General features: G+C 49.4%; 12 protein-coding genes and 1 non-coding gene across 13 annotated transcripts; 8 read left to right on the forward strand and 5 right to left on the reverse strand.

Moving 5' to 3' along the window:
• Positions 1–809: 809 nt before the first annotated feature.
• BDW43DRAFT_321913 (Ldh family oxidoreductase) lies at positions 810–1,904 on the reverse strand (the record flags this gene model as incomplete). The annotated part of the gene is made up of 1 exon (XM_032049444.1): positions 810–1,904. The coding sequence occupies one exon, from the start codon at positions 1,902–1,904 to the stop codon at positions 810–812; it is 1,095 nt and encodes a 364-aa protein (XP_031904397.1).
• A 491-nt stretch (positions 1,905–2,395) lies between these two features.
• On the forward strand, positions 2,396–3,343 carry BDW43DRAFT_307081 (RraA family protein; the record flags this gene model as incomplete). Its single annotated transcript, XM_032046173.1, has 4 exons — positions 2,396–2,436; positions 2,500–2,674; positions 2,802–2,972; positions 3,059–3,343. 4 exons carry the CDS (start codon positions 2,396–2,398, stop codon positions 3,341–3,343), a joined length of 672 nt encoding a protein of 223 aa, XP_031904398.1.
• Positions 3,344–3,784: 441 nt separating this feature from the next.
• On the forward strand, positions 3,785–5,823 carry BDW43DRAFT_263661 (magnesium transporter). The gene is made up of 8 exons (XM_032040576.1): positions 3,785–4,060; positions 4,132–4,175; positions 4,256–4,281; positions 4,351–4,441; positions 4,491–4,581; positions 4,629–4,789; positions 4,849–5,140; positions 5,195–5,823. The coding sequence occupies exons 1-8, from the start codon at positions 4,044–4,046 to the stop codon at positions 5,511–5,513; spliced, it is 1,041 nt and encodes a 346-aa protein (XP_031904399.1). The 5' UTR covers positions 3,785–4,043; the 3' UTR covers positions 5,514–5,823.
• A 972-nt stretch (positions 5,824–6,795) lies between these two features.
• Positions 6,796–6,867, forward strand: BDW43DRAFT_t40. Its single transcript has one exon. It is a non-coding gene; the product is annotated as a tRNA-Glu (tRNA).
• A 45-nt stretch (positions 6,868–6,912) lies between these two features.
• On the reverse strand, positions 6,913–8,303 carry BDW43DRAFT_263665 (uncharacterized protein). Its single transcript, XM_032040577.1, has 2 exons — positions 8,115–8,303; positions 6,913–8,063 (listed from the first exon to the last, which is right to left on the reverse strand). The coding sequence occupies exon 2, from the start codon at positions 7,936–7,938 to the stop codon at positions 7,297–7,299; it is 642 nt and encodes a 213-aa protein (XP_031904400.1). The 5' UTR covers positions 7,939–8,063; positions 8,115–8,303; the 3' UTR covers positions 6,913–7,296.
• Positions 8,304–8,324: 21 nt separating this feature from the next.
• On the reverse strand, positions 8,325–10,215 carry BDW43DRAFT_263667 (uncharacterized protein). Its single transcript, XM_032040578.1, has 3 exons — positions 9,594–10,215; positions 9,225–9,529; positions 8,325–9,162 (listed from the first exon to the last, which is right to left on the reverse strand). The coding sequence occupies exons 1-3, from the start codon at positions 9,747–9,749 to the stop codon at positions 8,733–8,735; spliced, it is 891 nt and encodes a 296-aa protein (XP_031904401.1). The 5' UTR covers positions 9,750–10,215; the 3' UTR covers positions 8,325–8,732.
• A 999-nt stretch (positions 10,216–11,214) lies between these two features.
• On the reverse strand, positions 11,215–12,720 carry BDW43DRAFT_297277 (uncharacterized protein; the record flags this gene model as incomplete). The annotated part of the gene is made up of 1 exon (XM_032044356.1): positions 11,215–12,720. The coding sequence occupies one exon, from the start codon at positions 12,718–12,720 to the stop codon at positions 11,215–11,217; it is 1,506 nt and encodes a 501-aa protein (XP_031904402.1).
• A 1,074-nt stretch (positions 12,721–13,794) lies between these two features.
• BDW43DRAFT_297296 (uncharacterized protein) lies at positions 13,795–15,457 on the forward strand (the record flags this gene model as incomplete). Its single annotated transcript, XM_032044363.1, has 5 exons — positions 13,795–13,859; positions 14,653–14,839; positions 14,877–15,014; positions 15,054–15,359; positions 15,413–15,457. 5 exons carry the CDS (start codon positions 13,795–13,797, stop codon positions 15,455–15,457), a joined length of 741 nt encoding a protein of 246 aa, XP_031904403.1.
• A 168-nt stretch (positions 15,458–15,625) lies between these two features.
• On the forward strand, positions 15,626–17,466 carry BDW43DRAFT_263672 (putative NAD binding Rossmann fold oxidoreductase). The gene is made up of 5 exons (XM_032040579.1): positions 15,626–16,052; positions 16,120–16,215; positions 16,282–16,685; positions 16,753–16,840; positions 16,906–17,466. Exons 1-5 carry the CDS (start codon positions 15,770–15,772, stop codon positions 17,115–17,117), a joined length of 1,083 nt encoding a protein of 360 aa, XP_031904404.1. The 5' UTR covers positions 15,626–15,769; the 3' UTR covers positions 17,118–17,466.
• BDW43DRAFT_179797 (uncharacterized protein) lies at positions 17,199–18,017 on the forward strand. The gene has a single exon (XM_032038855.1). It carries the CDS (start codon positions 17,325–17,327, stop codon positions 17,832–17,834), a length of 510 nt encoding a protein of 169 aa, XP_031904405.1. The 5' UTR covers positions 17,199–17,324; the 3' UTR covers positions 17,835–18,017.
• Positions 17,578–19,547, forward strand: BDW43DRAFT_263675 (HPP family protein). The gene is made up of 2 exons (XM_032040580.1): positions 17,578–18,473; positions 18,538–19,547. The coding sequence occupies exons 1-2, from the start codon at positions 18,201–18,203 to the stop codon at positions 19,120–19,122; spliced, it is 858 nt and encodes a 285-aa protein (XP_031904406.1). The 5' UTR covers positions 17,578–18,200; the 3' UTR covers positions 19,123–19,547.
• On the forward strand, positions 19,548–22,463 carry BDW43DRAFT_263677 (ATP-binding cassette family ATPase ARB1). Its single transcript, XM_032040581.1, has 2 exons — positions 19,548–20,590; positions 20,646–22,463. Exons 1-2 carry the CDS (start codon positions 20,012–20,014, stop codon positions 21,912–21,914), a joined length of 1,848 nt encoding a protein of 615 aa, XP_031904407.1. The 5' UTR covers positions 19,548–20,011; the 3' UTR covers positions 21,915–22,463.
• Positions 22,461–24,006, reverse strand: BDW43DRAFT_263680 (TFIIH complex kinase subunit CCL1). The gene is made up of 2 exons (XM_032040582.1): positions 23,535–24,006; positions 22,461–23,426 (listed from the first exon to the last, which is right to left on the reverse strand). Exons 1-2 carry the CDS (start codon positions 23,877–23,879, stop codon positions 22,503–22,505), a joined length of 1,269 nt encoding a protein of 422 aa, XP_031904408.1. The 5' UTR covers positions 23,880–24,006; the 3' UTR covers positions 22,461–22,502.
• Positions 24,007–24,027: the final 21 nt, after the last annotated feature.

Genomic DNA, 24,027 nt, shown 5'->3' on the forward strand with positions numbered 1-24,027 from the left:
GCAAGGGACAGGATATTTCTATAAAGTACGCTATCTACGTGTTGAGTACATGACTCCCAGTACATTGACCATGCCAGGCGTAGGCAAGGGTAGAAGAAGTGTTTTGTAAAACAATAGGAATCATTCATTCCACCTGTAATTACGATAATAGGTTCATGAGTATGTTCCATGAGTTCCAAGAAACCGAAACTCCCTCCATGAATCAAGAGTGACATCCCAGACATCATCCACTTCACCACAGACCACAGACCAAATCCACATATATGTCAACGGGTGCTAGCTACAAGTTAAACCGTGTACTCACCTATTGAATCCCTCTTATGTGATTGTTTCCCATCTCAACCCGCAGTATAATTCAGATGAGCTGACGGGAAACCCTGTTCTCCGCACCCTATGGTCATAGTTGTCAGATCTCTAGAGGTAAGGACTTATACAGAGTGAAACGAAGAACCCCAAACCCACACCATCAGAGTAGGGCCGTTGTGCATGTTAAAGGCGTAGAGTGAATATATTTGATAGACTCGACATCACCCAAAAAAAAAGTTGAGATTTGAGAGGAGGCTTACCAAGGTTGGAAATTAGGGGGTCTGTCGTGCTCATATCTTCATGAACAATCTTCAAGTAACGTATCCAGTGCTACCTTCGCGGTCATATCTTTTTTGCTTGCCATGAGTCAACATTTCAGCGTCAATTGTTAGGTCCTGGAACTCTTTATGCAACTTGTCAAGCACCTTCTCAAGGAACCTCTATTGATATATATCAATACCACATTAAAGGGAACATTCTAGTTCAACCACAAACTACATAAATCAAAGAGTATTAGTCGCTTCCTGCATCTTAAGCTGTACTCCCGACTGCATTGCCAAATAATGCAGCGTATCAACTTCGGCTTTTGTAAACGGAATGCCCTCCTTCCTCCTCTTCGCCTCAATTTCAGCCTCCATCTCCCCACTAATATAGATTCTCTCAAACCCCTCAGCCTTCTTAACGCCCCTCACAGTCGTCAATAACGTATCCATTCTCTCCTTAAGCTCCTCCACCCCACCATCCAGAAACACATCCGGCCGAAACACCAAAAACCAATGCCCAACACCCTGCGGCCGACTCATCTCGGTATACTGGTCATTCACGCCCCCCGCAAACGCCGACCCGCTCATCACCCCGGCAAATATATCCATCATCATCGCCAACCCACTCCCCTTCGGCCCCCCAATCGGCAAAACCACACCCCCATCCAACGCCGCCACAGGATCCGTCGTCGGCCGCCCCTGCGCATCAAGCGCATACGCCTCGGGGATCGACTCCTCTCGTCTCGCAGCCTTCCTCATCTTCCCCCTCGCCGCCACACAAGGCGACATATCCAGCACGAAATCCCCCTTCTTCCCACCCGGCACGCCTACTGCGAATGGCGACGTCCCCAGCAACGCCTCCGCCCCGCCCCACGGCGGCATTGCCCGGCTTGCATTCGTGTACGCAAAACAGGCAAGGCCCTGCTGGATCGCCCGGAGTACGTACGTCGCTCCCATGCCGTAGTGGTTGCTGTTTCGAACCGCCACCATCCCCATTCCGTATGTCTGGGCCATCTCGATGCATTTGTCGATTGCGAGATTGCCGGCTACGAAGCCGAAGGTGTTTTTAGCATCCAAAAGAGCCATGGTGGGGGTTTTGGGGGTGAAGGTTAGCTCCGGGGCGGGGTCGACAACCCCTGCTTGTAGGCGCGCGATGTATCCGGGGAGTCGGTTGATGCCGTGGGTGTCCACGCCGCGCAGGTCGGCGAGGATGAGGGCTGAGGCGATTAGAGTGGCGCGGTCTTCGGGGACGCCGTGTGAGGCGAGGATTGCCTTTGCTAGGGCTGAGGCGGAGGCGGGAATGATGTTTAGGGTTTGGGGGGTTGGGTCGGGCATTTTGGGGGGTTAATTGGTGTAGATTGATTGTGATGGTTAAAGAATGAGATTGAGGGGCTTAATTAGTTGGAGAGGTTAATTGTGTTTTCTTTTATTTCCCCTAGTTTGATTATATCTGAGACTGCATACTATACTATACTCTATAGACCATGATACCATATCAAAATAAAACCCACCCTGGGCACTTTCCGCGGCCGATCCCCGCGCAACAATATCTAGAGGTTCAACTTCATTTCCACCCTCTATAGAGAGGCAATTTATACTGTGGATCAAGCTATGCATTGATCGCCTGATAATCTTTCTTTCCCTCTCGGAGAACGACCAGGTAAACCGCCTACATCCATCCGAAATGACGAGCTTCCGAATAACCTCAAGTCAACATCTCGTCAAGACTTAAGAGCCACCAAGTCCACCATCATGGCCTATATAATTAATCCAAACTTTGCTACTCTCTTATAGCACTCCCCAACTCGTCGCCGAAAACCATAAAAATGGCCGACCTCACAGTGCAATCACTTCAACCCTACTCAACGTAAGCACCCATCTTCCCCCCCCCCTCCACCTCCTACAAACCCCCACTAAGAGAGAAAACAAGATGCGACATAAGCGACGCCCTCCTCAAACTCTCCTCCAAAACCGGCGGCTTCCTCCCCAACCTAACAATATGGTCCCCGAAACGTCAAAAGGGAACCACCAAGATCATCGGTCCAGCATACACGGTCAAATACGTCCCGTTAGATGATCACGCGCCGAAGGTGGAGAGCCATTATGTATGTACTATTCCTCATCTCTATTACATTACATCCCTACCCTTCTTTCCTTGCCAGGTTTATGGTATAGTATAGTTAGTGCACAAGGGAGATTGACCACGAGATGATATGTCATGCTATGATATAGATCGACTCCATACCCGAAGGCACGGTGATCTTCGTGTCCTCGCCACGGAGTACCTCCGACGCCGTTTACGGGGGGTTGATGTCGACGAGAGCGCAGAAGAGGGGCGCGGTGGGTGTTGTTGTTGACGGGAGGTTCAGGGATTTGCGGGAGCAGAGGGGGTTGGGGTTTCCTGTTCGTTGTTTTATCTTTTCTCTCCTCTCTTTTCGTTTTCCAACTGGGGTATCCCTGTTGGGGCTTGGCTAACTGGTATGGGGTAGGTGTTTGCGAAAGATGTAGGGACTGCGCCGCCGTATGGGAGTGTTAAGGTTGGTGGGGTAAATGTGGTCGTGTCGGTTTGGGACGAGGCGGCGGGGAGAGAGGTGGTGGTGCAGCCTGGAGATTATCTGGTTGCGGATCTGAATGGGGTGGTCTGTTTACCGAGGGAGTTGGTGGGGGAGGTGGTGCCGTTGATGGAGAGGCAGGTTGCAGATGATGCGAAGATTGCGGTGGATATTAAGGAGGGTGTGAGCTTTGTGGGGGCGAGTAGGAAGCATCGGGCGTAGATTTACTGTATACTCAAGAGTAGAAGTAGAAGTTAGGGTTAGGGGTGGTGTATGGATCATACCGTCATCCAAACAGACAGCGTGGTAGAAGGGAGTTAGTTCACGGGTTTGTGTGCCTTTTGGGTTTTCGGTTTCATTAAGTTTTATTGTTCTATTGTCATAAATATAAATATAATGCGATTGTTCTCCCGTTTGTCTATTTTATATTCATCTTATATTGATCCAGCTAATAACTGGAGAAGTAACTAGTTCCTATACTAAACTTAGTAATAGTCGGAAGACTAAGCTTATCGATAAGGTTGGCAGGGTCACGAACAACGAATCATCGGAAAGCGTTTTTCCAGGGGTTAGCCAATCAGCAAGCCACAACTTACAACCAAGTTGATAAATTCATGCAAATTCACTTCGAATCTTACTGACATAAAGATGAGGGTTCCTGCAGGGGAGTGCTACCTAATATTTAATAAAAAAAAATAAAAAAAAAAAGCCATGGTGATGAGATGTCGATCCTTTCGAGTCTAGCGTTGACCTATATTGAGGCTGTGATTCGGCATGGGGCCCGGGCCGATTAATTGAAACAAACTCGTCTCCGCTGACATGGCGCAACCCCGTACTTCATATCTTTACTGCCTTACGCATCTCCTAGCAATCCACTGCAATTTCTTCTCCCCGAATCCGATGTCGGATAATTCTGGTGATCATGGGAGAACATGATAAGTACGTTATGTGCCGCACTGTACTGCTCACACGACCTGTCCTTTTCGCTAACCGAGATCTTGCTCGGACAGGTTTATTGGCCTCTCACTGGCTGTGCTGGCGTCGGTAGCCATTGGTACGTGCTTTCGAGCTCTACTGGTCACATTGTTAACACCGCTTGAATGATTTGCTGACGCTGATCCTCGCGATTGCTAGGCTCGAGCTATGTCATCACCAAAAAGGTACGCCGCATTACGCACGGGTTTCCGTCCTCGATCGCCGAAACCGAAAGCCTAACACAATCACCCTAGGGTCTTGTTCAAGCGGCGGAGAAATATGGTTTCACCGGAGATGGATTTGAATACCTACGGAGCCCCCTGTGGTGGTGTGGAATGATCATACGTATGGCTATCAGTTCGAGCAACACAGTGCCAGAAACTGACGGTCACAGTGATATCCGGAGAACTGATGAACACTGCCGCCTACGCATTCGCTCCAGCAGTGCTGGTCACGCCGCTAGGGGCGCTCAGTGTACTTATTAGGTGAGCCAGATGGTCCCAAGCCGCATGTCCACGCTAACCCGTCCTAGTGCTTTGATGGGTGCGTATTTCCTTAAGGAGGACATTCAAGTCCTTGGCAAACTCGGATCCGCCATCTGTCTTTTGGGATCGGTGTTGCTGGTGCTCCATGCGCCGGGCGATAAGGACATACAGACCATTGATGAAATCCTACACCTAGCAATTCAACCAGGTGAGCTACTTATAGCACACATCCCTTGGATATAAACATACTAACGGTTTTCTTTATAGCCTTCCTTATCTACTGTGTCTGTGTCGGAATCTTTGCTAGTTACATGATTTACAAAGTCGCCCCGAGACAGGGCCGGACAAATCCATTGGTCTATCTCTCGATTTGCTCCACAGTGGGATCCGTGTCCGTCATGTCCGTCAAGGCATTCGGAATCGCCGTCAAGCTCACCATTGCCGGGGACAACCAATTCACGCATGCGTCCACTTACGTGTTCGCCCTAGTCCTAGTGGTCACCACCCTAACCCAGATGAACTACCTAAACAAAGCAATGGGTGAATTCCCTGCGTCACTGTAAGTGCCTACACTTGTCCAACCCCGAACATATGCTTACAGCCAGCCATTCAGAGTAAATGCGATGTACTATGTCGGTTTTACTACATGCACTCTAACCGCCTCTATCATCTTCTACCAAGGTCTGAACACCAGCAACTGGACCAGTATTACCTCGATGATGTGCGGATTCCTCCTCAACTTCATCGGTATCTCCCTATTGACCTTGTCCAAAACCGGCCAAGAGTCTCGACCGGAATCAGTGCGAGCGGTAAGCATGCGGTCGCTGGACTTGTCCCACGGGCGATACGACCACGTGCGAACAAGCAGCGTGGATTTTCCTCGCGCCCTGGAGAGGAGGTCTTCCGGCATGGACGCCGTCGAACGGCAATAATGGCCGATCTGCGATCCCGGACTTGTTCCTTTTTTTTTTCCTTAGTCGAACTCTTTTCAGCCAGCCCGTGAGGAAATCGGTGTCGAATTGGCCACTAGCTCGAAACCCTGTCTTGCTATGTTATAAGCTTGACGCAATTGCTGGCTTTTAGTTGAATGCCGATGGACCACAGGTGGGCCCATCGAGCGCGTTTAAATATTTATACCCTGGATATAGACGTCCCCCCATCACGGGACATGATATGTACTTATGAAATATGAAAGGGACTGTGAAGTCTTCTTGGTAAATAGAAGCCTTGGTTTAAAATATGGGCATACTAACTCCCCCTTCTTCTTCCCCATACCGACTGGTTTTCCGAATAGCGGCCATCCTCTGCCCATGTTCAGCATATGGACATACAATCCCATAGCGACACCCTCGGACGCGACAGCGCAAACCCTCCTCCAACTCAGTTCAACAATTTGCCTTCGGCCGGAGCGCCCCTCCGATATAAGCACCCATCCATACCTGACTGTCTTAGTTGTTCTTCCCCCGCAAGACCCACAACTTCGTCCTTGTTGCTCCTCGCCATCGATGACCTATCCAACCTATGTTTTTATCCTCCAGGGGAATTGTCAAATGACTATTCTGTTCTTTCCTGGTCACAGCGTTTTACTGGGCCGTCTGGACATCTTGGCTATGGCTTGGGATCAGTATGCCAAATACATAAAGGGACTATTCTAATACTTTTAGTTCGGGAATACCAATGTTAACTATTCACTCCAGTCCCTGCCTCCCTGGCACCAAGGTGTTCATTCATTCCATCAGGCCAATTTGCTCATACTAATGCGACTGGTGAATAGTTGATTGTTGTGACTGGAGTTTTTGGACGTTCAGGGATCCCAGTCACTACAGGAAAGTCTATAAATGCTACTTAGATGGAGCAAATGGCTACAAAAATTAAATTTCTTTATTTGCGAATCGGTAATGTGGACGGTGATATGTGCAAAGTACATAATACTGGCAAGACATTAACCGTATATATATCTATAACTATCCTATCCCTGAGCAATCAGTAAAATACAACGAGAACACTGCCGAGAGAAACAACCCAAGCAAAAGAAAAAGAGGTACTAATCTAGCTTCAACCAACTGATATTCATTAAAATTTTTATGTGCTCCAGGTTGTACATAAGATGACAACAACCTCTTATTCAAAGTGGTAGATAATTCTTAGAACTTGGGGCTCTAGTTGTTTCTTTATTCTTATAATCATATATAACCCACATGTTTACAACAAGTATCCGATGTGGTGTAATGGCTAACATCGCTGTCTCTCACACAGCAGCTCGGGGTTCGATTCCCCGCATCGGAATAACCTTTTTTCGATTTTAGTTTTTGGTGCTTCCTATATATATATGTACATTAAGTGGACATCGTGTCTGTCGTAGCATGTTCTGCTTTTATTTTAATTAAGCTCACTTCGGTCAATACCCTGTATACCAACTGCATATCTAAATCCATATATAGGTAGCATAGCAATAAAAAGCCAAATGATTCCATACCAAACGCCCGAACTAGTATCAATCCATGCAAAGGTAAAGGCAAAGACACTTAGAGAATTCAAAACATGCATGACATGATAATACAGCCCCAGCCCGAGCCCCAAGCACATCAGCCCAGCAGCCCAGCAAGCATGTCCGTACCCGCTTTCCTGTACGACGCTCGAGTGTTGACAGCCCCCCCCCCCGGTCAAATGTCATTTCATTCCCACTTCCTTTCCTAGTTTCCCCAAAGATAAGATCTAAGCCGAGCTCGACCTCTTAATCCCCTCATTGACCTCCTCTAAAAGCGCAACCAGCTCCTTCGCGCCCTCCCCGCTCCTCGGCTCAAACTCTAACCCCTTATCGATCGCAACCTGTGCCTCTTCCCACCGTCCCATCTCAGCCAGACACTTACCCGCCCGCCACCACGCCTTCACATTCCCTACCGGCTTGCTCTCAACACTACACTTAGCGTCCACAAGTCCGTCCGCCCATGCCTGCTGCGCCATGTACGCTTGCGCCCGGTTGGCGTATAACCCGGCTAGTTCCTCGCGCGCGAGGGTGACGGGTTCCCAGCCCGGGCGGGAGATCCCCATGTCGATGGCGTAGGTGTATAGCCGGACGGCCTCGGCGTGGTCGTCCTTGCGATAGGCGGCATTGGCGCTGTCGCGGAGCTTGGTGATCTGGGCGCTGCGCTTGGGGTTGATGGGGAGCGGGGGTGGGGGGATGTTTGGGGGGTCGACGGAGAGGAGGGCACGGTGGAGGGCGTTTAATTCGTTTAGCTCGTTGCTAACTGCTGATGCGGAGGCTGGGGTTGTGGCTTGGGTGCTGAGGTTGATGGCTTTGGAAGTTGGGTCTAGGGTTATTGGGTATTGGTTGTATATGTCGATGCTGTCGGCCATTTTGCTGTCGTGTTTTGAGTGTTGATGAGCTAGGCTTAGGGGAGATGTTTTATCCTCTGGTTTATTGTATTGTTGGTTGGTTTGTACTGTATGTCTTGGATGGTGGTCACAGCGGTGTTTTTGGTCTGTTTGGGCGTTAGTTGGGTTGGTTGAGGGGGATTGGGAGGGCGAGTTACCTGGTGTTGATGCTGGTTGTCGGGTTTTATCTAAAGGCGGGTCTGTAGGATTAGACCAGATATGAACTGTAGTTTAGAATGTATGGAATGGTCGAAGTAATCTGGATGGCATGAGTACCTGAAGACCGCAAGCTGTCCAGAACAGCAGCGCTAGAAGGGAAGGCGGTCAGGAATCTGCCGGCACATTCCATCTGTCCCCCTTTCTGCTAATGCTCATTGGCTGCGTATGTTATTCCAGGCACTGTGTAGCCGTTGAGGTGAAACAAGAAAATAGAAAAAGTTTTTCTTTTTTATAAAATTTGAGGACTGGGGATATTGTTCAGTTTGTAACGGAGAAGTACTAAAATAGAATTCAAATATGCTATCTTCCAAGTGGCTGAGAACTTTATAACAAAACAGAATATCGTCAAAATCATCAGTGAACATGCGGCCTGCCCGGGTCTTAATTTCCAATCACAGCATACAATCATCGCCCGGACAAGGAATCCGTCGCATGTAGAACATCTGTATCAAAACACCTCCAGAATCAAAGACAAGACAGCACGGAAATTGCGCCGTAACACCGCTCCATGGTTATTTGAGGTACAAGAGTGAGAGTTTTCTAGAGAGAAGAGTGTATCAACGTCCGTAGCCGCTAACACTGGAGCCCCATTCCGAGGGCGGGGCGTAGTGTTGCCCATGCGCACCGCCGTAGCTGGTGGTGGTGTTGTAGTCATGAAGGACGCTTCCTCCGGCGTTGGAAGCGGTGGGATCGTAGGCGCCATGCATGGCGGAGCGCCCGTTCGGGTTTCCGAACTCATCGACCTCGCTCTGGTGCAGGAGAGCGTAGTCCTCATCCTGGTTGTTATGGATGGAAGAGCCCATTCCGCCGGCTCGGCCAGACCGGAAATCATCCTCTTCGTCGAAGTCGTGGGCCGGATTCGATGAGAAAGCGGCCTTGCTCTGCGCGGCGAATGTAGGGTCGGAGACAGCATCGGGCAGGGTTCCGGTCCGGCGGAAATGCATCACATTGCGGAAGGACATAAATGCGGTCACAACAAACAGCAAACTGTAGGTTTCTTAGGTTAGCAGTGGGGTAGACACTTTGAAGTTTGGAAATTTGGTACGCACAAGACGACAACTCCCATAATGCAGGTGGCCGTGCTGATCTTGCATTTGCTAGCGCTGCCGTACTTCCAGTTATCGCAGCCAGTCTTGTTGTTATTCTTGTCCTTGTCCTTGTCCTTGTCGCTATCGCTCTTGCCCTCTGATTTTCCTTGCGCTACATAGCTGGCGACACAGACCCACGCCGTAAACCATAGCAGAGCAAACAGACAGTCGACGGTTGCAAAGGCATATACATTTCCGAAACGTCGTGCGCGCGGCCACATTGGCACTGCGACGAGATAGATTAGGCCGGGAATGCTGAACCAACACTACACAAGAGGTCATTAGCATGATTCGGGATCAGCTTGCGCCGAACGGCTGAGGTGAGCATACCAGAGCCCAGTACCACGCTGATCGGCCATCAATACCACCACCCTTGGTGAACACGGCAATGGTGCAAGCCCATGCTAGAAAGATAATGAAACCCTGAACACCATGAAGGATGTTTTTCGTGCGTCCGGGATTGATCGAAGGCCGTGCTAGTTTCATGATCACAGAATAAGAGGGGAGGGGATACGAAGGATGCCTGACGAAGAAGAGGGCTTCCTTGAGGAAGCGGGCTGAGAAATCGCTGACGAAGATAAAGACAGGAGGTACTTCGTGACTGATAGTATATCGTAAAGTAAGAGTTGACAGATGGTGATTGGAATAAAAGGGGCGGTGGGTTTCCTTTTTTTTTTTTTTTTTATAAAAAAAAAGAGGAAGAGAGAGAGATCAGATCGTTAACAGCGTCAGAAGGTGGTGGAATGCAATTGTTTATCCGAAGGTTGTAAAAACGACGGCGAGGGCAATCAACGGGGCAACCCGATCGATGCCGCGCGGACGCTAAAATTCACGGATGGAGACTTCGGAGGCTTGGACAACACAGCCGACGTGGAAAGTGGCTTTCCAACGGATGTCCCAAAATTCGGAAGAATCAAAGGGGAAAAAAGTGTAGAAATTATTGTGAAGAGAGTAGAATGAGAGAGATGTAAGATCGAAGCAAAGAAACAATCTGGAAGGGTATTGATATGCCCGTATACTGTATACTGTACTGTACGGACGCGGCTGTATGGTAAAAGCGACCTTAACCCTCTTTGGCATAGCGGCTACTGAAATCTGAAATAGAAGCGCATGTGCATAAAAAGGCTCCAGGAATTTATGAACGCTATTGAACCCAATCAGCCCTGAAGAATGACATTGTTATGAACATTGAATACTATTTAGGCTGGGCTGTGGGCCTCGATGTGTCAATTCCAATACGTCATGGAACCATCCAAACCCTCGGTTGGGCACCACTGACGGTATAATTTCGGCCAACCCAACATTCTCTTTCAGTCACATAACAACCATTCTCTATGAAATGTATTCTGACTAGAATATGCTACGTAGCGTGCAGGCTACATTCAACAGTCAGCTGTTATGGATGGCCGAAGGGGAGTATCACCTTTCATTCTGGCGTGGCAGTGCAAAGCAATGCCAGAATGAGCCACTGAAAAAAATCCTCCGCATCTAAGGCAGCAGTATAATCAGCCCAGAACTGCCCAATGAGGTGGGGTAATGACCATTTGGGATCGCCAATGTACATATATCGCCAATATTCATACAGTCTGATCAGGATACAGACAGCAGCCCTATTGTTGGAAACACCGGGAAGCCACATGGCTTCCATGTTTTGAAGGATCTTCATGGCAATTGCTGAATCGCGTACTGATAATCCAGCTGTTTCTGCCAAATCCATCAAATACATTTCAATTTCGTAACATAACATCAAATCGTTAGAGAGCTCGTCTGCCAATGTGCAATAATGGCCAGAAGACGCCACCCGATGCTCTATAATACCTTTCACGTTCCTTGTGCTCATTAACCTAAACAAAATGTCCAACCAAAGGAAACATAGACAATGCAAATCATAAAAAGAGAGGGGGTAGGAGAAAAGGGACGAGAGAATGAACAAAGGCGACAGTAGGTACTCCTAATATCTCTTGCTATACTTCCTGCTCAGCAATAATTCCAGTTCTTTCAATGGTTGGTAGACGTGCGCATTCCACCACCATGGCAGTGGATCGAGGACCGAGAATCGAGGGTCCTTCCAAAATAATAAGAGATCGCTGGCTTGGGTGATGATATTGTCGAATTGTTGGGCAACAGTGTAGAATGACGGGAGGATTCTCCGAACATCGCTCCGCTTAAGCGTCTCATAGAAACTGAATTGGCGAGGCGGGGTCGCCAGCATGCTTGCTCTAGCCTGTATCCGCGATCTCTCCAAGTCCGCAGATGTGTCATTGGGCTGTGATGAAAGTACGGCCAAATACCCATTGATTAACGAGGAGGATGGGTTTTGTAGGAGATGCTCGACCGCACTGGCGCCTTGAGTGCAGCCAGCGATATGAGTTGCATACCGCACATTGTTTGCCTCAAACTCTTCGTCAACCATTACCCGCAGGCATAGATGGCCTGTCATCCGGTGGCCGCCTTTCAATGCGAATCGGCCCACAAGCCGGTGAATCGCTATTGCGAGCCCTTCATCTAGGCGGGAATGGCCCCAAGGTTGGTTGTCGGCAGGGCGGATTTTAATCGCTTTAACCTGCCCACAAACAAGTAGCAATTCGGCGAAGAACTCCCCCAGACGAGCTTGTTGCTGCAATACCCAGGGCCGATCCTTTGAGATCTGGATCTCGCTGACTTCAGCATAAGTCAAGCTTAGAGTCCTCTTCGGCAAACTGACAACTTTATTGTCGCCCGTGCCGGTACCTGGTCGGCGCATATGGTAGGCCTTGCTCGGCGACCGATGCAAAATTTTGTGCACCGAGTCACGCGACAGTACTTGGTGGTTTTCCACCACCGGCAGCTCCTTTTCGACTAGATACTGAACGAAGGGCTCTGTTTCGCTGAATTGATTCGCCAATTCTGTGTCTAGATGAATACATTTACACGAGGTTCGACTTTCAATTGCTTGCTTGGCCATCGCGTCTTCCAAGACACTCGCCCGCGAGGAACAAGGGATCCAGACATCCACTTTCTCCCTCTGGATGATGTCGAGCAGACGAGAGACATAGTGCGACCTTGGGATGCGGTAGAAAGTCGCCAGAGTTTTCGACATGCCTTCGCCCGATGCGAGCGGGAGATCTGTGATGTCGGCACCCACCACCCGATGGCCCTTGTAGTAGAAACATCGTGCTAGGGCCAAGCCGTGCAGGGTGTCTATGCCGGTAATAAAAATGGTTTTCGGATAAAACTGTACATCTCGTCGTGCGGTCTGTCTGCGATGGACAGGACCTGACTGAGACAGGAATACAGAGAAATGGCCAATCAGGCAAGTGGCGAAAAGGATAGCGTTGTCCAGCGGGAGAAAGGCGATCGAGATGGCGATCCGCAGTAAATGGGTGAGAATCTGAATTTGTAATAACCCTCGAACGGACTGAAGGGTTCTTTGTTTCGGAATTGAGCCAAAGGCCCGTTTCACCGTAGGCACGGACATGAGGCCAACTTTTTGGTAGATCTATATCTTCATGGAGAATTGCAAAGAAATGGATCGGCGGAGGGTGGCTGCCCTGCTATTCTCAACTCTTAACCCCTCCGGAATACTGCAAGGCGACCACGTCAGCGTGCATTCGTGGTAGTATTCAGCTGGCAGGTTTTTTGAGGTGGCTGGGCTGAAAACCTCGGATGATTTCTTTCTTTCTTTTCTTTTCTTTTTCTTGTCTTGAACCAAGAATCACATGTTTAGTTATTATTCAAACCGAAACGACGCTTTCCCGCTGATTTTTGAGAAACGTTGCTGGTGATGCTTTTCTTCCATATGCCCCTTCTCGGAAACCATTGACCAGACTTATAGTTTCTGCTGCTTGCATAATATTAGCAAGAACTACTTGTAAAATTTGTTGGAAAGTAACAAATGCATCAATATATAGGATAAAACACAAGTATATACTTCTAACCGACCTCTGACCAGCCCTAGAACACACTGAAGTACTGGATCTAGGATCCACACCAGATGTTCAGCACGCACAGACATCCTGAAGAATTCCGTCCCCCTCAATTCCGAGATCTACCCCGCGGTATCTTCCAGATGTAGCCCTAAAGCCCATGAGAAAAATACACGAACAAATAATAGAATAAATAGGGTATTCTGCCATAGTTAGATATAACATGGATAATCTCATCTGATAAAGATTATTCCCTGCCAGGAGTGAACATATGTATTCAAGGAAGTAGTGCTCCACCTATGATCTGTGTACTACTTGAACAGTGTCCACTTAACTTCAGCTCAACAGTAGATGGGACGAGTCCCTGATTTCATAAGTATCATGTAGAGTGACAATAGTTATTAAACAGACCAACATTTGGTCTCCTATCACCGGATCCAGTTACCTGTCCCCACTTCTCTGCATCTCACTAAAGCAGGTCAGAATTCGGTTCCCCCAATAGTTCCCTCGATTATAGGTCTAATATTTAGTTATACCTGTACCTTTGTGATTGACAACAACGTGATTACGAACAAACAACGTGGGCGTTGCATTAATGTCTACAATAGTAGGTACGAAAATCCACGATGGGCTCTTCCAGGATGCGCTGCTCGAGTGCGCAAGCGATTCGCTTTTATTATGTAAAACCTATGTATGGGAGTAGTTAACAAGTTTAGACTGTCTTGAAGATCACGAAGTGTAGACGTGTACCGTATCCTGTGATGAGAGCTCGAAGCTCGAAGCTCGAAGCTCGGAGCTCGATCATACTATACAAGTTGAACCTGCCTCTCCGAAGCAATTGCAGCAACTTTGCTACACTTCTTTGCCTAACACTACATACGTCACCCGGAAAGGAAGATTGCAGCCAAGCTAGAAGATGTTGCCATACTCCCAAGGAAGATACAGATACACATCATAGACATCACTGGCGGCTTGACCCGATTTCCATTCCTACTTCTATACTAAGCATCCCCCGTAAGCTACTTCGGGATGTCTAAAAGCTACGTGACCCACCGTTGGGAAAAAGAAAAAGTAGTCTGTGGGTCACAGAAGCAAATCGATCCCTGTTAATCCTTCGAAGGAACGATTAAAGGAAGGTATGGCCTTTATTAGATCGTCCATCGACATCTCGAGCTCGGAGTTTGCGGGGGCTTAAACCAAACCTGGTGTTCGAGCCCGATGCGAGAAGGTTATCGCTGCATCCTTGCGGGAGACTATAGTTACTTAGCGTTAGGTTAGATAAGCTAATCTGGTCCTTTGTGTCTACGATTGAATTACTAGTGCCTCTGGTTGTACTCATTCAGAGTGACTCAAAATTCGCCTGCTGTTCGTCAGGTAAGATAGGCCCGATGCATCATTTCTCATGGGACGCCAATGCTAACCTGCACCCTATGGATAGCGCGACGACGAAGCTGCACTCGACCTTGACAATCATCTACGCCCAGCCCGAACAGGGACGAGATCCAAGGAAACCCCAGAAAGGCGTTGGATCTGATCGACAAGCTTGACAAATCACATTACCTGATCCATGTGGGTCTAGAGAAAGGGAAGGTCGTTACGGACCTTATTACGGAGCGCAAGCCCCAGACGATGATGGAACTCGGAGGGTACGTGGGCTACTCGGCTATTTCTGTTCGGCGATGCCGTGCGTCGGGCCGGTGGCAAAAAGTGCTACAATCTAGAATTGAACCCCGAATATGCCGTTGTTTCGAGCCTGCTCATTGACTTGGCGGGCCTCCGAGACTTTGTCCAGATCCTCGTGAGCCGTAGTGACCAGTCTCGCATTAAGTTGGATACTAGTGGTGAAGTCCAATAGGTCGAGATTTTATTCACTGATCACTACAAGCCTGCGTATACCACGGATGTGAAGTTACGCGAGCAACTGGGCATGATCGTTCCCAATGGTTCGGTTCTGGTGGCTGATAACGTACTCCGTCCGGGCAATCCACCTTACCTGGAATACGTCCGGAGCACGGTGGAGCAGAAACGAAAGGCCGCTGAGAAGGGGCCAATCCAGATCTATAACATTGAGAGTATCCCCGCTTCGAGTGTCAGGGCATTTATTGGCGAGAGCTCCACGCCTCTTTTTGACATTCTGGGGAACCCGAATTTGGTGTATGAGAGTATTTTGGATCAACCGAAGGGCCTTCGAGTGAGTGGTGTTCTTCCTTATGTATAAGGTCCAGAGTACTGACAGTGTTGCAGGATACCCTTGAGCTTTCTCGGTGTATAGGGTTAGTGAAAGAGTGATCGGGAAATGCATTTCCGGGGGAAGTTCAGGCTGAATCGGTCGGCCCGGAGTGTCAGACGGTCGGCTTTTGCCAGATTGGGTTGAAATTTGCCCCGCTTTAACTCCGTCCCCGCCGGATCCAAAGGTTCCTATCGCGAGGACCTTCCCCCGCACTAGCTGTTTTTCTACATCACTAATATATTTGCTTGCGTGATCGCTGGGCTGTATATAAAAGCTGTACTAGGCCCCGCTTGGTCTTCCATCTAATTCATCCTTCAAAGTCCTCTTACTTTTACTACCGTACAATTGTCCTTCATATATAATACATCATCATGGCGTCCAAGACGTGGAACATTGGTGTGGTCGGGTACGGCTTCAGCGCCAAAACTTTCCACATCCCTTTCGTTCAGAATGTTCCCCAATTGAAGCTGTATGCCGTGGTGCAGCGTACCCCAAAGCCTGACGACGATGCCGAGAAGGACCACCCAGGCATCAAGTCCTATCGGACTTCCGAGGAGTTGGTCAAAGATGAAGGAGTCGATGTCGTCATTATCACTACTGCCCCGGAATCGCACTTTGAGCTGACGAAGCTTGCCCTGGAGAATGGAAAGCACGGTGGGTGTCCTCGTGGAGACTGGATGTACCAATTCCTTTCGTACTCGCGCTGACGGAATCTGTACAGTTGTCTGCGAGAAGCCATTCACCCCAACCACTAGGGAAGCTGACGAGCTCGTTGCGCTTGCCAAGAAACAGAACAAGCTGTTGGCCGTTTATCAAAGTATGTCTGACTACCCATCGATGGGCGCGCATTTTGCGAAGGATACTAACAATGACTTTTGCACAGACCGTCGCTGGGATGCTGACTTCGTGACTGCGTCTAAGCTTGTGAAGAGCGGCGCTCTTGGTCGGATTGCTGAATATGAGACTCATTTCGATCGTCATCGCCCCGAAGAGCCAGCCGCCGATGCCTCGAAATGGAAGAACAAGGTCGTCCCCGGTGGCAGTGCCATTTATGATCTCGGAAGTCACCTGCTCGATCAGGCCGTGCATCTGTTCGGACTGCCAAACCGTGTCACTGGTTTCATTGGCTCTCAACGGGAGGTCAACACGTCCGGCTACGAGGATTCTTTCACAGTCTTATTTCACTATAACAACGGCCCCTTGGTGACGGCCAAGGCTGCTGTCGTAAGTCCGGAAGAGGACCAATTGAGGTTCTGGATCCGCGGAGACAAGGGCAGCTTCAAGAAGGTAAGAGTCTAATCTCAGTCGGGTTGGGATCCTAGAATCAATAAGCTAATGAACCACCCTAAAACAGTTCCATCTCGATGTCCAGGAGGAGCAGCTCAAGAATGGAATCAAGCCCGGTGACAGCGTATACGGCAGAGAACCCAGTGAAAGATATGGTACGTTTGTTCTTTTAGCAAACAGGCCGAGCCTTGATCGCATATGCTAACGTGCTCTTTCCCAGGTACCCTGACCACTATCCAAAATGGCAAGCCCGTCAGAGAAGTTGCACCCACTGTGGAGCCACCGACCTGGTCTGAATACTACAGGAAGCTTGCCCGAGCTCTCGCCGGAGAGGGTGACCTTCCCGCCAGCGGAGCGGAAGCCCGTGATGTTATCCGGTTGATTGAGTTGGCGCAGGAGAGTTCACGGCTGGGCAAGACTCTGGATGTTTGAATTCTTTCATTCGTGTATGTAAATATGAGATGCTAATGATCATGATATGCTGTGTTATTTCGTGATCCGGGCGCTATGGATATTGATGATGTGTCTTGTGACGCCGTACTCGTAGCGGTAGTAGGTACGTATGGAAACCCTGGAAACTTGGTGATGTATTTGCTAATATAGACATTACGACTAGTAGTATATTTGCCTTGACCAAAAATGATATGTCTTTTGCAGTTATGCGTGGTGAGTATTGTGTATTTAATTTGTCGAGGAATATTGGAATGCAGCATGAATGCCTTAGGCCGTACACGTACACATTATTCAACGAATCGGGGTTCTCCTCCATTACGTTACTCATTTGTGGGGTTGGAAGGAAAATCCTCAGGACTCCATGGCGCTAAACCTAACAAGGAAATCTGTTACTTAATTGAAATGCGCTCAATGGCAGACCCAAGAAGTTCAATACGGTCATCGTCATCCCTTCCAGGCGAAGCAATGTTTTTACTCTCCCTTCTAGCGGTTGACTCTGTGTCTATTCCGCGGAGATACAGGACAGAAACGGTCAGCCTTGACAGTCTTTCTTGGGCAATTAAGGCCAATCCTCGGCGACTAAATCCTGAAAAGTACCCCATGGTCCCAAACCTCCAGTGGCGCTTCGATGAACCTTTTGCATGTAGAGTCATCGGGTTAAGTCTCCATTCCCTCCCTAACGGTCCAGGCTGGTGAGTGTCCACTTCTCATTTGCTATTCAACTGTCATCGGGTAACCGGAGTCAGACATTGAGTAGTCAAAAGTCCTCACCTCCCTGTCCTTTGACCGGTACTTTTCGGCTAAGCCTAGGCCCCTTCTCTCTCTCCATTTTTGTTGTTGTCGTCAGAAAATTCTCCTGTATTTCTTCTTCTGTTACTCCCTGTACATCCATCCTTAAGAGTTGCTTTCTGTTTAATACTTAGCGTTGCATGAGATACTTTGCACCTCTTGATACGTGCCAATCGGCTCTGACCTCACCAGATACATAAAAGCATAGGATGTGTTTGTGACAGAGCACACACCAACCCATCTCGCGTGTAGGACATATTCCAGTCAGCCCCCATGTTAGGGAACGTTGACTTTACCCGCTGGCATGTGGATATTGACACATACCTGAACCCGTTGATACCACCACCGCCATGGCGCTGGTTACCCCGGCCCGTCTCTCATTTTCTGGGATATAGAGGGGACAAACCGCCAAAAGCCCTCGGGAACATTGTGATCGCCTTCTGGTCCTTGATTGGGGTCTTCTGCGGCGTATTAATCCTCGCGGAAGTATCCCTGCACATCCCCTCTTTCCAGAACCACCATGCGCCAATTATTGTGGCCAGTTTTGTATGTACATGGCCCCACGTCGCATGAACCCCTGCAATGATCAGCAAACTAATTTTTCGGATAGGGTGCTGCAGCTGTGCTCGAATTTAGCGCCATTGACTCCCCATTTGCGCAGCCGCGCAATGCGGTCCTGAGCCAGGTCATGGCGAGCGCTATTGGCATTGGGATCGGGAGGCTCTTCGCTTTAAATCCTCATGCTAATTCCTTGCCCCAGGTTGGCGGAGCTCTGGCCTGTGGGATTACGACGGCAGTGATGGTTCTGACGAAGACGGTTCACCCGCCGGCGGGCGCAACAGCTCTCCTGGCGGTCACTGAAGGGCATAAAATCGGCTGGTTTCTGGTCCTGATCATGTTACTCGGGAGTGTCCTTATGCAGGCGGTGGCACTGTTGATGAACAACATCCAACGACGATTTCCGGTGTATTGGTGGACTCCTGATCCTCTTCCCCGTGTTAAGGTGGAAGACACCGAAAGTGCCGGAGGGGAGAAAGAAGGGACCTGGGCCCCTACTGCATCAGATGACGATAGTCAGACTACCGTTCCATTACAAATTATTATACAGGAAGGAAAGGTTTCGGTCCCCGACAATCTCTGGATTACGGCAGAGGAGATGGCATGTTTGGAAAAGATCAGTCAGCGAATACGTTAATGCATATAACCTTGTTGTCCAATATCACACATTTGAACCCTTCGACTATCGTCTATCAAGCGGTTGCCATGAACAGTAGCGATTCTCTGTTGGAAGTCCACAGCAGTAGTGATTGGCATTGACGACGTACTAAGTATATACAGCACAAACATGCCTACTACTAATATCTTTGGATGTATGCAGTCTCCGAAGAGATGCGATCCTACCGGAAGACTACATGTTACGTGTCAGACAGACAGTAGTACACACATGGAAACTCTCGGCGATGAGTAAGGGAAATGTTGCCTCATGTCTCCTTGCTGACCATTGGAGAGTCATGCCTTGGGCGTAAGGCTGTAAATCACGTGGCCTTGGTGCCCAAAGGAGGCTAGACTGCGCCACGACCCGTGCGGTGACGTCGCAGGGCCAATCAGAGCCGGACCCACAGAAGGAATTTTATTGAAGGCGTTGAATCAAAGTCATCAATCTCTTTCCTCCTTTTTTTTCTTGACTTCTATTTATCGTCCCGGGCACTAGCATCTTCGGTTAATCGCCACTAGACAGTATTCAGTTGAGTTGCTGGTCTATATATTATATCGTTTTCGGATTTTCTTTTCGTTTTCCTTTATTACGGACTAACGTTGGGGTTCTTTTCGAAACGATTACTATTCCGAGTGCTCTCTATCGATAAGGGCTTCCAAGAAAACTTCACCCCACCCACTCAGAGAACAGAAAGACTTTTGGTTGACCCCCTTCGACCCCGCTATTATTGATCCACTTACTTCAGGTTCTTTTTTCTCTTCTTTCTCGCCTTACCGACAGGCTTTGATTCTTTCCCCTTTCCCGCTTCCGCCGATTTCAACCCCCCTCCCCCCCCCCCTCTCATATACCAACACATATATCCGACAAAATGGTGTCTGCATCCAAAGCCGCTCGTTTGGCCAAGCGTGGCGACACTAAGAAGAAGGTCGGCAAGGGCAAGAAGGATGGCGACGAGTCCCCCGTGGTCGACAGTGACGTCCCGACTGATGACCAGCCCGCCACCACCTCTGAGAAGATGAAGGAGGTTGAGAAGCTCACAGCCCAGATGGACAAGCATGGTCTTTCGGATCGTGTCACAACTGGTGTGCTCTCCTCCATGGAAGCCTCTCGTGACGTCAAGGTCACTTCTGCTTCTCTGGTGTTCCACGGCAAGGTCCTCATCACCGACTCTACCCTCGAGCTGAACTTCGGTCGTCGTTACGGTCTTCTGGGTGAGAACGGCTGTGGCAAGTCTACTCTGCTGAAGTCGATCGCCCAGCGTGAATACCCTATTCCCGAACACATCGATATCTACCTTCTGAACGAAGGTGCCCCCCCTACCGATCTCGGTGCCCTAGAATGGGTCGTCACGGAGGCACAGAATCAGCTTGATCGTATGGAAAAGCAGGCTGAAGATATCCTTGAGGAGCAAGGCCCAGACAGCCCCATCCTGGAGGATCTGTACGATGTAAGTTACCCTATTTAATGCGAGATAGCCCCGATCTCGCTAACCGTGCATTCAGCGTATGGACAAAATGGATCCCTCCACCTTCCACACCCGTGCCTCCTTGATCTTGACTGGTCTGGGATTCAACAAGACCACGATCAACAAGAAGACCAAGGATATGTCTGGTGGTTGGCGTATGCGTGTGGCCCTTGCCAAGGCTCTCTTCGTCAAGCCCTCCTTGCTTTTGCTGGACGACCCTACGGCTCACTTGGATCTCGAGGCTTGTGTGTGGTTGGAAGAATACCTGAAGAAATGGGACCGTACCCTCGTCCTGGTTTCCCACTCCATGGACTTCTTGAACGGTGTCTGCACCACCATGATCGATATGCGCATGAAGCAGCTCCTGTACTACGGTGGTAACTACGACTCTTACCACAAGACCCGTAGCGAACAGGAGACGAACCAGATGAAGGCCTACAACAAGCAGCAGGAAGAAATTGCCCACATTAAGAAGTTCATTGCTTCCGCCGGTACATACGCCAACTTGGTTAGACAGGCCAAGTCGCGCCAGAAGATCCTCGACAAGATGGAGGCCGAGGGTTTCATCCAGCCCGTTGTCCCCGACAGAGTCTTCAGCTTCCGCTTCGCGGATGTTGAGAAGCTTCCTCCTCCGGTTCTGTCCTTCGATGACGTCAGCTTCTCCTATTCTGGCAACTGGGAAGACACTCTGTACGAGCACCTTGACTTCGGTGTTGATATGGACTCTAGAACTGCCCTGGTCGGCCCCAACGGTGTTGGCAAGTCCACCCTGCTGCGCATCATGACTGGAAAGTTGCAACCCATTGGTGGTCGTGTCAGTCGTCACACTCACTTGAAGTTGGGCATGTACAGTCAGCACTCCGCTGAACAGCTTGACCTGACCAAATGTGCTCTTGACTTCGTTCGCGACAAGTTCCCCGACAAGAGTCAGGATTACCAGTACTGGCGTCAACAGCTTGGCCGTTACGGTCTGAGTGGTGAATCCCAGACTGCTCTGATGGGCACTCTGTCCGAGGGTCAGAAGAGCCGTATCGTGTTCGCTTTGCTGGCCATCGAAGCGCCTAACATGATCCTTCTCGACGAACCTACCAACGGTCTCGATATCCCCACCATTGACAGTTTGGCCGATGCCATCAACTCCTACAGCGGTGGTGTCGTCGTCGTGTCCCACGACTTCCGTCTCCTCGACAAGATCGCCAAGGATATCATGGTCTGTGAGAACAAGACCGTCACCCGGTGGGATGGCACTATTGGCCAGTACAAGAACCACCTGCGCAAGAAGATGATTGATTCCGGTGCTGTCTAAAAATAGGGCATACCATAAAACGAAGGAAAACGACGCTTCTTGTTATGATTGGAATGTCAGAGACGACAATGAGAATTTCAAAAGCTGCAGGGGAGTTTGAAAAAAAAAAGTTTCTTACAGGAGAAATGATCCATCCTGAGTGATACAGTGACATGGGCGGGGGACGGTTTTCTTTCTTACATACATATCTGGAGATATCTGCTCTTGCGTGTTTGGGTTGCTTTATTTTTATTAGATGGTCTGTCTGTGTTTCATACCTCATTCCCTGCTAGACCCTTTTGAGTTTCAGGGGTTCAATCTATTTTTTTCCCACCCTTTTCTTTACACCTATTATATCACTTTGCCGTTTGTTATAGAGATTGTGTAGGGATTCCCTCCTTTTTTTCTTTTTTGATGGTCCTTGCATTGGGATCAGGGCTTAGAACTTAATGACGATGACATGGTCTACGGGATTCTTCTCCGTTCAACAAGAAGTTCAGCCAAAAGTTTAGACATAATTTAATGCACGTTTTGCGGGTTGACATGTATTCCTTTTCGCTAGTAAAACTCATCTAATAATATACCGACCATAATTCTATAATTTTTCTGCTATTGAGGCTGCGACTCCTTGGTCCGCTGCGTCACCAGCTCACCCCCAAACATATCCTTCGGCTGTCCTCCTTCCAGTTTCCGTTTCTTTGCAAGACGCTCCATTTCGCTTTCGGACGTCGCCGGGTCACCGGCTGCAGCTACTGCTGCTGCCGCAGCCGCAGGGATACGCTTCTGGCCCGCTAGGTCAGCTTTCTCCGGATTCTGGCAGTGGTAGAGCTTCTTCCGAATGCGTCTTAGGTTCTTCTTTTGGTCTGGATCCGAGGCGAGGGGCGTATACGCTTGGAGCAGGTTAGAGCAATCAGTTAAGGTGCGGAGGAGCTTGGTTCGGAGCTGGTAGAGGGGATTTTCTTGTTGTTGGCCCTCCGCGACAGGACCGCCGAGTTTTGTGTCGAGGTAGAATTCTGCCAGCGGCCGGTCTGCGAGCATGAATGCCGCTAGCCAGATCTGGGAGGGTGTGTAGAGGAAGTAAGCGTCTGTCATTTGGGCGGCAGATTTGAGGGTCTCTCGTGTGGTGTGGTGTGCGCGGGCAAGTCGGTCATTGATGGAGGATACTGTTTGGGATGGGGGGAGCGAGTGGAGTCTGCGTTTGAGGTCGTCGGGCGTTTGGGTTGGGAAGTGTGGTGACGGTTGGCCCATGCCTTGCGCGATGGCTTGGAGTTCCATGATGCCGCCTTCTAGGCCGCGGAAGGGGTGGCGGACGTCGAAAGTGAAGCGGAGGCTTTGCATGACCAGGAACTCGGGCTGGATGAGCTCTTCTGCTGTCGTGTCGCCGGGGATTACTTCTGCGAACTGGCGAAGAGAGAGGTAGTAGTTGTCTGTTTTTGTGGCGAGGAAGAGGGCGCAGAGCATGATGGATTTGGGGTGGTAGGTCATTGGGGAATTGGTTAGGTAGAAGCGGCGGAGGTATTGGATTGCGGTGGCCTGTTGGTGGTTTCGTGGTTTCGTTGGTCAGATATTACTTCTTGAGAGCTTTGGTTGCTTTGGTATAGATGGTGGGAGGGGGTTTCTTCAAGTATATGGCAAACGTACCCGTACTATGGTTGGGAGTGGAGGTTTGTACATCTCCCCAAGCTCTATGATCTGTTCACAGAAATATCGCACCAGCTGATGCTCCTCGTCCGGCGTTAAGCACTCGACCTCAGCATCTTCCCCGCCTGTTTTGCTATCTGCATCGCTCCCAATCTGGTGTGCTGCCGGCGTTCCTGCTGCGGACGAGGTGGCTGACTGTTGCGCCCCTCGTGATTTCCGGAGCGCAGATCGTACGCGCTCACTGGCGTTCGCATTTGTGGCCGCGCGCAGGGATTTTAAGGAGGACTCTGTGTAGGACCAAAGTCGGAACTGCGATGAGGAGCGGTAGAAATCGTCCTCGATCATGGTGGGTGAACGAGGGTGCGTCTATATCGAGGTTGATTAAGTCTGTAAAATGGATGGCAAATAGGGCTATTAAGCCTTCGATTAATAAGGGGTTGTATGATTATAAGATGGCTTGTGTTTGAATCCCTGGCTAGTCATTGGAGAAAAG

Source organism: Aspergillus alliaceus (assembly GCF_009176365.1).
Source record: "Aspergillus alliaceus strain CBS 536.65 unplaced genomic scaffold BDW43scaffold_5, whole genome shotgun sequence".
In the NCBI taxonomy this organism is placed as follows: Eukaryota; Fungi; Ascomycota; class Eurotiomycetes; order Eurotiales; family Aspergillaceae; genus Aspergillus; species Aspergillus alliaceus.